The 13,465-nt window shown below is 40.1% G+C and overlaps 1 protein-coding gene and 1 pseudogene across 2 annotated transcripts; both read left to right on the top strand.

Annotated features, from left to right (window-relative positions):
- The first annotated feature begins 129 nt into the window (after positions 1-129).
- Positions 130-6,572, top strand: LOC145481225 (protein mono-ADP-ribosyltransferase PARP12-like). 2 transcript variants are annotated; one of them, XM_081459672.1, is made up of 6 exons: positions 130-937; positions 1,835-2,557; positions 3,557-3,766; positions 4,128-4,284; positions 4,738-4,974; positions 5,368-6,572. In XM_081459672.1, exons 1-6 carry the CDS (start codon positions 142-144, stop codon positions 5,780-5,782), a joined length of 2,538 nt encoding a protein of 845 aa, XP_081315798.1. In that variant the 5' UTR covers positions 130-141; the 3' UTR covers positions 5,783-6,572. The 2 variants fall into 2 exon arrangements, with proteins under 2 accessions (XP_081315798.1, XP_081315797.1); XM_081459671.1 differs by having other exon boundaries at positions 1,832-2,557.
- Positions 6,573-10,509: 3,937 nt separating this feature from the next.
- Positions 10,510-12,038, top strand: LOC145481234 (uncharacterized; annotated as a pseudogene).
- Positions 12,039-13,465: the final 1,427 nt, after the last annotated feature.

Below are 13,465 nucleotides of genomic sequence, written 5' to 3'. Positions count from 1 at the left end.
CAATCCTGGTTTTGTCGACGCCTCTAAAATGGTGTGACATAACGTGATGGTTACATGACACGTTTTCATTGCTCCCCAACCGTGACGGGAGGGGGCGTTTGCTGGCTCAAATCCCGGAAGTATTTTCTATTAGCTTCTATTATGTTAAATTCTGAAACAATCTATAAAGCAAAGCTAAGCCTTAGAGCTGAAATGGAGGCGGGCACACCAAAAACAGCACTGGAAGAATTTGTGAAGCTTCTCTTAGAAAATGGAGGGGAGCTGGAGCTGGGCCGTGCAGTATTACTTCTTTCCCTACGCAACCGTAAAGTTGTTTCAGATTTTGGCGCGTTAGAGTTCGTGAAAAGGTTTCCGCAACTATTCATGGTCAGCCAGACCAGACAAAGGAAATCGAAAGTAGTGGTGAAGTTGGATGTACCTCTACAGTTTTGTCCTCAAGCTGGAGAAACTGGTGGATGTACTGATAGAAGATGTGATCTGTTACACTTATGCCCTTTCTTTGTCAAAGAAAGCTGTAAATTTGGTGATAAATGTAAAAGATCGCACGATTATCGCGACGAGCACACGATCCGTGTGGTGAGGCACTTCCGTCTTGATTTTCTTAATTCCTCCCTTCTGCAGAAAATTCTGAAAATAATCGTAGACGAAGGCGAAATCCAGCGAGCTGCAGCAAATCGGTCAGTACCAGATATCTGCAAATTCTACAATAAAGGGGTGTGCAAGAAACTCGAGCTTTGCCCGTGCCTGCATGTCTGTGAGCACTTTGTTGACGGTGATTGTAAATTCGGCGCGAAATGTAAGAGGGATCATGATTTTTCTGATGAGCATAATAGAACAGTTCTAAAACAATATGATATGGACGGCATTGGTGTCCGTAGAGTGCTTCAGTGCCTGAAGGGGAGAGAGAGGAAGAGGACTTTGAGTGCTAGTTCTGATGGTGAGAATCGATAACAATTTCAATGTCATGTTTTATTCATGTTGATTCATTTGATGTTTCATTTTCTATCGAAACTAGCTCAGTTTTTGATCGACCCTTTGACTATCATTGGGTTGGGGGCAGTTGGCAAACATTTCTACTTTGGTACTCTTCTCTCTTTCATCCTGTACCCACCAAATCATAATTTTAATTTAGTTAATTAATTAACTGACTAATCAATGACTAAATATTTAATCAATGAAAATGCTACCTTTTTATTCCGTTTGTGAATTTTCTTCGCCAACTTCCAATTAAGCTAGCCTTCCCATTCCATCCCACCCATTTCAGTTCTACCCCCCTCCCCAACCTCATGATACCATTACCAATGATTTATAATTATTTTCTTGTCCTGGAAAATGCTGCCTGTGGCCTCCTTTCACAGAAGGATTACTTGGACCATTTCCAAGGTTCATTATAATTGGCCAAAAGACAACTGATAAAGGATGCAAACAATGTCCCTAGCCACAAGATTAAAAGAGACTGTGCAGATTACCACAACAAGAACAAATGACTAAAGAGGTTTTAAAGTAGTGCAGGTCAGCTGTTCTGGTTTACACCGTCAACTCTGGCCCTCCGTCCATTTCAAAGTAGTAGTATAGTTTAGGGGTCAAATGAAGCATAAGCCACACCCAGATTGGTCTGTGTAAGGGGTATAATTCAAATTTTCCAGTGAGCATCCCGAACACATGACGGCCCCCTCCCCTTCCCCCACCATGGTTTTTCCATTTGTCACCCCTCATTATTTCCTGGGACTCCTCAATTGTAAATTATTTAATTCATAATTCAAAATTAATTAAATATTTATTCTGCATTTTGTTGACCTCTTTCTATGTTTTGTCTTCATTTTTTGATTAGCAGAAGATACTACCCCTGTGCGAAGAAGTCTGGTACAAAGCCCAGTGAGGAATACTGGTGGTAACTTTCCGATGCCACCACCATCGATACAGAGATCAGGTTCCACTCACTCTCTACCAGAGATCTGTAAATTCTACAGCAAAGCAACCTGCAAAAAAGGTGAACAGTGCCACTGCCTACATGTGTGTGAGCATTTCATTAATGGTGATTGCAAATTTGGTGAAAAGTGTAAGAGGGAACATGATTTCTCGGATTCACACAATAGAAGAATTTTAAAAGAACATGATATGGGTAACATTAGTGAACTTAAAGTCCTGGAACGTCTCCAGACAAGAGAAAGGAAGCGAACTGTGAGCACAAGTTCTGATGGTGACAGGCCAGAACAGTTAATGTCTTCATCAGCAAACACTATTGGTGTTCCTTCCATTCAAGCAAATAATAACACTGACACGGATACTGAAATTTGTGGATTTAACTTACGTGGCAAATGTAACTATGGTAACAGCTGCATCCACTGTCACACAGAGCTACCTTATTTGTGGGAATTTGCTGTACAGGGTGATGACAAATGGGAGAGCTTTTCAAGTGACCTCAACATGATACTGGAGCGTGCTTACTGTGATGTCAAAAATGACATCTCAGAAACTGTGATGATCAAGGGTTCTCTTTGTCTTGTCCGTTTTCAAGACATGACTGCTGTTCCACTTGGCTCTGGAGCACTTGTTGGCATGTATCTGCTACATGGTAAATTTGAAAGCAAACAGGGGATTCAGAGTGGGTGAATGGGTTGCATTATAGAGACTGCCAGTGAGACTGCTATAGACCCTTTTCATAAATGGCTGCCAATTTAAAATTGTTTTGTATTCATTTAAATTAACCTCACTAAACTCGTTCGGGAGTAAAAATTCTTTTGAATTAGCAAATCAAAAACAAGGTTAGTCAGGCTAATTTTAATACTTACAAAAGAATTTATAATTGGCAGCCATTTATGAAAAGGGTGTATATATATATCTTAACTCTATTTCCAGTATTCATGTGGTTTTAAGACCAGCTGAATACATATTAAGCAAGTCCCTCCTTAGCAGAAATGTATCATGGCTGACCTTCCGAGGAAATGCTTATTAGGGATCATATAAAACCTACCTCCTAATGGGAGGGAAAGTTAAGTGACTAGAAGAAGTTCTACTAAAACCTACCTCCTGATCGTGATTGGAGGGAACGTTAAGTGACTACCGGTAAAAGGAGTTCTACTCCCTGTGTGTGATATGAAAATCCATTGCAGGGTTACCCCAACCCTAGCAGTAAATTTGCCAATACCCATGATTTTTACTCCCAGATGGAGAGAAGAAACTCTGTGAGAGTGAAGTGTCTTTCCCAGGGCCATCGCTCAAACCTGGGCCACTTAATTTGGAGTAACGCTAACCTGTAGGCCACTGCCTTTCCATAGGAGGGTGTCCACAAACTCTACCTGTCATTCCTTAAATAAAAATTGTATTGGAGGACCTGGGACACATTATTATCCTGTCTAGCTAGTAATGGGTCATTCCAGAAAGAAAAAAACATTCTCCATTGAAATTTCCAGTGAGCTTCCTGGGGGTGGATACAGATGTTTCCTGGAACTGCACAATAATGTAGTGTTCATGTGTCCCCTTAAAGAAGGTCTCCCAAACTGTAGACAGTAGTTTACACCAGAGCCGATGTCTAGCCAGTTCATCTTTGTTCTAGCTATATCAGCTTCAAATGCTAAGTTTCCAAAGGTTCGAAGACTGTCCACCATATCATCAGTAATTGCTGCAGCTGGCCATGTTTTTAGCACAAGATGGCTGTGGTATTGGAAAGATGAGACTGGCAAGTGGCAGTCATATGACACTCCTGGTGATGGACATGCTGTCAACACTACAAGCAGTCAGTGTTTCGAAAGAGACTATGTAGCAGGTACGATAACTGTAGTGGTAAGAAGGTGGTTGATAAGATCAGTGAAAGCAGCTTTGTGGTGGATAGGAAGCAAAAGGGACTGTGTAGTAGAAATGAGAGCTGGGACTATCAGTTACAGGAAAGAAGTAACAGGCACCATTTGATAAATGGGAAACAAAAACGACTGTGGTTACTACGTAAAACACAAAAGAATGTGGTAGGTGAAGAATCAAAAGAGACTATGCGTTAAGTACGAATTAAGCAAGGGCACCATGAGTTATGTATTAAGAAGTAAAGAAATTAGCTGAAAGATGCCAGATGAGTTTGTTCTTTCTTAAATGTGTTAGTCATTTAACATATCATCGCTGCAATTCGTTTGTAGGAAAGGACACTCATGCATTTAGCGCAGGCCATCACCACTACACTTTGCACTTTAAAGAATGGTGCCAACAGAACGATGTGCATAAAACCAAAAGACTTGTTAGAAGAAGACCTGCGGAGTTTGTTTCCAAAGAGAACATGAAAGACATTGTTCAAAGGTAATTAAATTCAGTGGCCGAGGGAACTCCCATCTAAAAAATACAGGGGTGCTCGACGGAAATTTTGAAAAGAACCCCTAAGAGATACCAAGATCCTCTTTTGTGGGCGTGGCTTGAATTTTTTTCACCCCTAAGAGGTACCAATTCTAAAACAACGCATTAACTGACACTTTTAATAGCATTAAATACGATTGTTTCGAATACCTTTTACTCGTACAGTTGATTATCAAATATCTCCGGTCATATTTTTTTCCGCTCAATACCCTAAAAGGTACTGCAAAAGCTCTCGAATTGGACCTTTTGAGCCTGAACTCCCTAACAGGTACTAAAACTCTCCCAGGGAGGGCGGCAGTGTTGCGTAGGTTGCAAAAAAAGAAAACAAATAAGCAGACAAAATAAATGGTTTATTTTTCAAAAGAATATGATAATCATGATCTCTTGTTTTTCAATCAGACGGAGAGCAGCCGTCATGGCCGTTCCAACAAGCTCAGCTTCCACTGAATCAGAAAGTTTACCAACCCATTGGACGCCCATTCCTGAAGGCAAAGACTACTCCTGTGTGGTTTTGCAAACCATTTCTGATGAATACAAGAAGACTGAGAAAACATTTCAAGAGACCATGGATGGACGTCACGAAATCATCAGGATCGAGCGAGTGCAGAACCCGGATTTGTGGATTCCATACGTACAGTAAGTCGGTCAAGGGCCGGTCAGTTTGCAGGCTTTCATATTAGCTTATGTTCAGAAAAAAAATACTCATATTTCAGGACATGTTCTTTCAGTTGTTTACAGAGAGGTGCATAAGGCGTTTAAGTATTTCTTCCGAGGAAACTTTTCCAAAGGGACTTAGCAGCCTTCTCCTGCCACTACTTCCACAGAGCGACTACTTTCGCAAGACTCGTCGCTATTTTCGAGGAGATTTACATACAACAATGAAACCGTTACTTTCGGAATCGATCCGGAACTTAACGCAACATTATTGCATTAACATACAGTATAGTATACTAAATTAATAGTTAGTGTGATCACTATTGTGTGATAAAATGCTTTCTCTGTCCTTTTTTCTTCGTTTGCAATTTGCAGAAGAAAAATCCGCATGGCTAAGAAATCTGGCAAAGAACCTGAGGAGCGGCAACTTTTCCATGGCACAAACCCCGAAACTGCCAAGGCGATCTGCCAGCAAGGGTTCGACTGGCGAATGTGTGGAAAACATGGCACATCTTATGGAAAGGGAAGTTATTTTGCTTGTAAAGCCAACTATTCACACCGTTATTCAAATCACGGTGTTTCTCGAGGTTGTAAGCAAATGTTCTTGGCTAGAGTAGTGCTGGGTTCTTACGCTAGAGGTGACAGTACCCTGACTCGACCTCCGCCTAAGGATCCGTCGAAGCCAAATGTGTTGCACGATTCGTGCTGCGATAACACAGCTAATCCAGCATTGTTTGTCATCTTTGAAAACGGGCAGTCTTATCCTGAGTTCTTGATCACATACCTGTGATCTGGACCCTCTGCTGCCATACGGTACCATACCGTACCGTACAATAGCGTAACGTAACGTATCATACCGTAAAGTACTGTAACGCACCACTGTTACGTTACGTGTTTTGCAATATTTGAAGTTATTTTCATATGTTTCTAAGAACTTTCACATAGTCTAGGTTTTCTTAGTTTTAGGTAGAAATTTGCCAATTATGATAGCTTTAGATAATATACCTGAGAGAACAACTCTTGATTTAGGTTTGTGACAATCCGTAATAAAGGCCACTCTTTACGTAACTTCATTCCAACACAGGGAAAAGGCGCACTGAGTTGCGGGTTATATAATAGGTGCATTTTGCTTAGAGAAAAAAATATATTCATGTCGTTTACTGACACTCTGGTATTGTATAGCAAGTTTAACACCGATAAATGAAGCAAAATTTAAGAAAAACGTGCGACAGTACTTGAAAAGAATTCGCGACATTCGATGGACAAACGTTGCTAGCCTGCTAGCCTAGTTGATAGCTATATAGCTAGGGATAGAACACTTGATAGATAAGCGCAAATTGTTTGACCGTTTTCTAAATTTATTAATACTATAAAGATTTCAAATGTCGAAGTTGTCGAAAAACAAGAATTAATTGTTGCTGTTATCCCTAATCGTACATATTTGTGTTTGTGATGTCTTAGGGTTCAGTTGAACATTACCCCGTAAACGTAAACAAAATTAAAAGTTATGAATAAAGCAAAAAACAAAAACAAAAAAGAAACAAATCTAAAACCAAAAGCAGTAAAAGAAAGGTCTCAGTTGTCAGCTTGCTGCATTTATGAACTAGACATTTTAGGTAAGAGGTGAAAGCAAAAAGGTAACTACCATTCACTCCAGCTGTCTGTGTGAATGGAAAGGAAACCGGCGGGCTGTAATCAGTCGTGGGTGAATGTTTTGATTGGACGGAGTCATACATCACCTGTTGTTGAACCAAATTTACGTTTCTTGTTCGATGCACTTTACTGGCTTGAAAGTTGTGTGCATCATGCAAGCGCGCTAGTAGTTTTATTGTCGATAACTAAATTTTCAAGTTTTGGAAACTTGTCGTCAAACACTTGCTGCACACAATAGTTGATTGGTTCAATACAGTCGCCGGATAACATTTTATGATCAGTCTTAGGACTTCCAACTGAACGACAGCAATTTTTGCGGAAAGTCTCGGTATTTTGGCCCTAAGACACTTATTAGTAGGCAGCAGCATGAGTACAGTAGACTTCAGATTTCATGTTGTATGAACGCTTTCAAAAAGTGTTAGTTACACAGAAATCATTTCGAGTGAGAGGCGCAATGGCTTAGTGATCAGTACTTTAAACTCTGGATCCAAAGATCTTGGTTTGAGCCCGGTCGGGTCATTGTGTTGTGTTCCTGGGTAAGGCACTTAACTCTCACAGTACCTGTCTCCACCAAAGAGAGCCAATGGGTACTGGGGTATGGTTGGGATAACTAACAAAATGTTAGAGATAGTGATATGTGATGGACTAGCATCTGGGGCCCCTTTCTCGCAAGTCCCGGTAGCTAGTGATCCCGAAAAGCTGTTTTTTGTTTGCCGTTTTTACATCCAAGATCTAGGTATTAATAGTTTTGACATTCACACTAAAATGTCAGGAAACGAAACAGAATTGATCGGCTTTTGAGCTAAAACCCGCAGTACTATTCCTGAGATTTATATCTTAAAATTTGGCTACGGGTCCGTTAAGTTACCGGAACTTTCGAGAAACAGGCCCCTTGGTGATTTAATTAATGATTGTGGCTATGGTATCCTGTAACAGGGAGTGCTTCTACCGAAGCCTGAGTTAAATGCCCCTTTCAAAAAAGAAAACAAATAAACAAACAAACAAAAAACAAATGCGACAAAGAAAACAAGAAAGCTTAATTAAAAAGAAAAAAAAAAATCCCACTGAGTAACATTACGTAGAGCTTGTAGGAACTCGAAGAAAAACGTCAAAACGGTAGTGGAGGTATATAGTTATTCAAGTAAGGAAAATTAGATAGTATTAAAACTAAGCCATTATGGCATGTAAGACGTACCTCCTGTAGCAAATACTGGGTATCATGATATAGTTTAAGTCTGATTAGACAACACAGAATAGAACCAGAAAGTAAAACCCGTCTCACTTGTAGCGACTCTAGAGGATTGGTATGAAATTTTCGAAATCTTGTCCATCCCGAAAGCCAATATTGAAAAGATTCGGTCTAAAGGCAATGATTTATTTTTAACCTCTTTCAGACTTTTTGAAGTTATATTCGCATTTTCGTTTATATATTTTTTTGGACTGGCTTATTGTTCAAAGCAGAAAGCCCAAGAGCCTGTTCAGTTACACAATGGAATCATCCCGGTATTGGGCGCAACTTCTCTCAGTTTTACGAGTGGTATCTACAGCCTTGGTCACAATAATTAGAAAACGTCATTCTATACGCATTTTGCAAACAACCTACAACAGGTGGTGAAAACGACATCATAATCTAGTGAATACCCTCACTTTGACAGTGTGAGCTCCCTTTGAAAAATCCTGGCTACGCCCCTTATGTATTTCTTATTTTCCAATAACTTGACAATGGCGTCATGAAGACACAGAAACGTTGGTTTGTATCGCTAGTTTTTAATTGTATTTTTGGTGTTAAAACACAACGAAATACTCATTTATAGTGTAGATGACAATAAAGTTAATAAAATTAATTCGTGTTATAAATGGTAAACGTTGTACTATGTACCGAGTTCACTCACTCATCCTCATCGGGCCAATGAGGACTCTTGAGGACTCTCCAGTTCAATTTACGCTAAATCAAAAGAAGCGGGAATTTATACCTGATGAACAGTTTTCAACCCGAATTCTTATAACGCCATGCGCCATTCAAGATTTTTTTTTCTGTCCTAAACTTTTACGACTTGAGAATGTCAAACAATTCCTATTTATACTGTATTACCCAGAAAATAATAAGCACCCGAGACCGTCCCAGATTACTATTTTGTCCCTTCACTCTACCCCTTCCCGATTTTGGGCAAAAAAGGTTCTTCATTTGCTTTCCCCTCTGACTAACCACTTTTACAACCTTTTCACTTACATTATTTTGGCTGGATGCGCGCGCTCGTTCTTGTCAATTATTATTTAATTATGACGAGAGTTTTTTGCTTATGCCGTCACAATGGACGCCAAGCCTTGTGCGAGAAATAGACAGAACTTTGCGTCTCTAAACCATTCAGAGTTAAAAACAACTCGAATCGAAGAACTTTTTAAAATAAGTTTTGCCTTTGAAGAGTATCACGTGATTCTTTATTGCCGCGGCTGCCAAACGAAATTGGCGGGAAAATTCGATGAAGAAATGCGAAATGGCGACCACTTCTCCGTCCGTTAGTGAACTGACGGCATTTAGGAAGATTTCAAAAGGCAAGGACTCACCTATATGATCATATAACATCTTAGGTAAATAACGCTGAAGTAGAGCAAATATTTTTATGATTTCTATAATGTAAACCTATAAAAGCAAAATGGTTTCTAGGTAAACTTATATGTAGGTCATTTGAAGATGTCTCAAGTGCCGGTTTTTTCATTTCAAGCGCGGTCGTAGACAGACAAAAATTGCTACTGAGACAATATCAGAAAAAGATGCTTTACTGAGTTATTTCGATAGCCTCTTACGGAAACTTGAAATAAATTAACTCAAATAAATTCCACATTTTTACCGACTCAAGTGCCTCGGTTCGCCTTACTTGAAATAAGATTATTCCTCCCTGAAGCGTATCTCAGCAGTTTCGAGGCGTCTCGAATTTCTCGCTATCGACTCTCTGAAATGTCTTTAAGTGAGGTTTCAACCTCATTGGCAGTTTTTGAAGCTTATCTTGGGAGAGCTTTGACCATTTTTATATGAGATGGTTGAATAATTATGGTTGGCAATAAACAAGTTTAAGCTTAATACCAATGGATTTGACTGTAGAAGGGATGTGAAGTCTGTTTGTGTTACTTTCAATAGGTAGAAAAACATGTAAGCTAAATTTGTCCTCAAAATCAAAATGTTACTTTCTCACAGGAAAACGTAAAAACAAGGAAGCTAAAAAAGAACTGAAAACCTTGACAACAAAGAAAAAGTTGAAAACATTACCTAAGGTATGATATAGAAGTATAACAACAGTTATATAAACAGGGATTAAAGCAACGAGTAAATGAATAATAATAATTATTAAATCCATTTTGAAATCACTGGCTATCCTTGCAATCTGATTGGCTCTCAATGGTGCGATTTATTCACGAATCGCACTATTTTTTGCTCCAAATCGCATCTTTTTCTCAGCCAATGAGAATGGGACACTAAAACAAAACAACCAATCACTTTTCAAGGTTTTTTTAAATTAACCAATCACATTGCAGGAAAATGAAAGACAAAAAAAGCCATTGTTTGGCAAATTTGGCAACTTTTGTTGCCAAAATTTCGTAAAGTTTGAAAAATGAATGAATTTAATTACTTACAGTATCTAAATGATGATGAACAGCTCCTCTAGGCTGAAAATCAACTTTTCCGGGAGTCGTTTCCAACTTTCAGTATAGTTTGTGACGATTATTTTGGCGATATTTCTTCACCATCTGCTGAAGAAGCTCCGTGTGATCCCGAGTCCAGGAAAACAGAAACAAACGAAGAAAACACAGCAACAAATCCAGAGACAACCAATGACGTAGACGTCTCGAGGTTTCCTGTAGTGTCAAGCGATGAAATACAAGAGCTGAAGTCTGTTGCAGTGAATAAAAATACGTCCCGCTCTACAAAACAGTGGATGAACGTGTTCCAAAGCTGGGCAAAGTCCGCCATCTTGAAAATGTCAGCATCGAAACAATGTCGCCGGAAGAATTAGACAAGGTCCTGACGAAGTTCTACGCCGAAGCGAAAAAAAGGGACGGAGATGATTACGAGCCAGAATCACTGAAAATCATGCAAAGTGCGATTGAACGTCATCTAAAGGACAAAAACTATCCACTGAGTATCGTGCGATCGAGAGAGTTCCATAACTCACAAGAAGTCCTCAACGCGAAGGCACTTTCTCTGCGCCAGCAAGGAAAGGGTAAGAGAGCAAACAAAGCCCAGCCACTAACACCAGACGAGGAATCTGCCCTGTGGGAGAAAGGTCAGCTGGGGGATTTCAATGGAAAGGTACTGACCAATGTGAACTTTAAAAACTTGACTGAACAACTTGGCTTACGCGGTCGCCAGGAACACTACGACGCGTACGTGGAGGACCTTGTGATAAGACAGCAAGAAGATGGCACTGAAGTCGTAGAGTTCTGCGAAGGTCCAACCAAAACACGAAGCGGTGGTCTGTCAATCAGGCGAAGAACTACACCACAGGTTATGTACAGCACCGACGGCGGAAAAACCGATCCAGTGCGGCTCTTGAAGCTTTGGTTGTCTAAGCGACCCGAGGGAATGAAGGACACAGGGCCTCTCTATCTGAGCATCATAAATCGTCCTCAGTCACCAGATGTCTGGTACACCAAAATTCGAATGGGACAAAACACCATCGGCAATATCATGAAATCCATGGCCTCCTGTCTCAAGACAAATAAGAAGTTGACGAACCACAGCATGAGGAAAACATTGGTGTCAAAACTGAAGAATTCTGGTCAACCACGCAATGTCATCTGCGAAATAACAGGCCATGCTCGTGAATCTTCCTTAGACGACTACGATGAAATAAATGAGAACCAAAGGAAAGAACTGTCTCACATAATCAGTGGATTCCGATATAAAGAAGGGCATAACGAAAAAAGTCCAAACGAGGTCTCCAACCAAACCAGTGCAAATGAAACCTCCAATCAAGCACTTGCAGTCCAGCGCCAACGAGCACCACTGGCTCCTATTCACCACCAACAAGGCCAAATACATCAGGCAATGATGGGCTTCAATCCTGATTTTCAGCCAACTGGATGGTCCGGATTTCCACCAAGCTTTCCTTCGCAGTTCCAGTACCGCATGGCAGCTTTCACTTCTTCTGGCAGCCCCGTTCCATCGGCGAGTTACACGGGTTGCACGTTCAATTTCTACTCCAAAGACGTCAATGAGAAGTCAGAACCACGGAAGAAACGGAGGGCTTACATCATTGAGTCGGATGACGAAGATTGAACTTTCAAGTGGACTGTTTTGTTTTGCTAATGACTTGAGCAAATTTTAACCGCTTGAGATGGAATGTGTTTTTCCTTCGTTACGCTCGAATGAGTTTTTGACACATGACGTTGACATGTAAGTCTTCATGTTTTCAAAATGAGATGTAAACACGTTTCCGGTTCCGCTTTTTGACAAACCGGCTATTGGTTCAATAAATAATGGTAATTGAACTGAGTGGAGTGCAATTTGGTCTGAAATCATACGCGTGATTTCAAAATCGAACGAGCGCGCAGCGCGAGTTCGATTTGAAATCACAAGTATGATTTCAGATCAAAATTGCACGACATGAAGTTCAATTGCCACTTTATTAGATTCATTTTGAAATCGCACAATTTTATCGCCTTAATTTTTAGACTTTTGGTGTATTGTTCCAGTAGCCGGTTTGTTAAAAAAAGAAGCGGAACCGGAAACGCCTTTACGTCTCATTTAGTATGCAAAACGATGTCATGTGACGAAAACTCATCCGAGCATGACAAAGAAACAAGCGGTTTTGAAGTCAGAACGAAAATAGTCTGCTTCAGGTATAAAAGTTCAATTCTCGTCGGTTGAATCAATGATGGAAGGTCTTTCTTTCTTCTGTGGTTGAGGCTGAGACTTTTCATTGTCTTTGGAGAAGGAATTTGAAGGTGCATCCTGCGTAATTCTGCGATGGATTTCTTTTGAGTTGTGAAACTCCCTCGAGTGCACGATGCCCAGTGGATGGTTCGTTTTTTTTCTTTCATACCGTTTAATGGCATGATTTTAAGGGAGTCCAGCTCGTTATCATCTACGTTTCTTTTTGTGACCTCGGCAAAGGACTCAATACTCAGGACCTTGTCAAGTTCTTGCGGCGCCATTTGTTTCAAGATATTTCCAAGATGGCGGGACTAACACCAGCTTCGTAAGACGTTCATTCATTCACTGTTTTGTGGAGCGGGGCGTATTTTGACTATGTTTATTCACAGCGACAGAGTTGAGCTCTTTTGTTGCTTCGTTTGAAACTACCAGAAACCTGGAAACATCTACCTTCTTGAGATGGCCCTGAATTTGTTGTTGTGTGGTTTTCGTTTGTTTATGTTTTACTGGACTCGGTATCATACGGATTTTGAGCAGATGTTGAAGAAAAATCGCCAAAATATTCGTCAAAATGGACGCTGAAAGTCGGAAACTTCCATTAAAGTTGGTGTTCAGCCTGAAGGAGCTGATAATCGTCATTTAGAAACTGTAATTAATTACATTCGTCAAGTTTTTTGGAAAAAAACACAAAATAACAACAGAGTTTTGGCAATACTAGTTGCTAAATTCTCCACACAATGGCTTTTTGCCTTTCATTTTCCTGAAATTTTATTGTTTACTTTAAACTAATATTGAAATCTGATTTGTTGTTTTGTTTTACTGTCCCATTCTCAATGGCTGAGAAAAAGATGCGATTTAGAGCAAAAAATAGTGCGATTCGTGAATAAATCGCACCATTGAGAGCCAATCAGATTGCAAGGATAGCCAGTGATTTCAAAATGGATTTAA

This window comes from Orbicella franksi, chromosome 3 (genome assembly GCF_964199315.1).
Source record: "Orbicella franksi chromosome 3, jaOrbFran1.1, whole genome shotgun sequence".
In the NCBI taxonomy this organism is placed as follows: Eukaryota; Metazoa; Cnidaria; class Anthozoa; order Scleractinia; family Merulinidae; genus Orbicella; species Orbicella franksi.
The sequence above is the reverse complement of the archived record's forward strand: the minus strand, read 5'-3'. Positions and strand labels throughout refer to the sequence as shown.

Excerpts from the sequence above, each read along its gene's own strand:
- LOC145481225 (XM_081459671.1), top strand. The coding sequence starts at position 142 with ATGTTAAATTCTGAAACAATCTATAAAGCAAAGCTAAGCCTTAGAGCT. Across the intron at positions 4,285-4,737 it reads ATGAAAGACATTGTTCAAAG|ACGGAGAGCAGCCGTCATGG; the intron begins GTAATTAAATTC and ends TTTTTCAATCAG. Across the intron at positions 4,975-5,367 it reads TTGTGGATTCCATACGTACA|AAGAAAAATCCGCATGGCTA; the intron begins GTAAGTCGGTCA and ends TGCAATTTGCAG.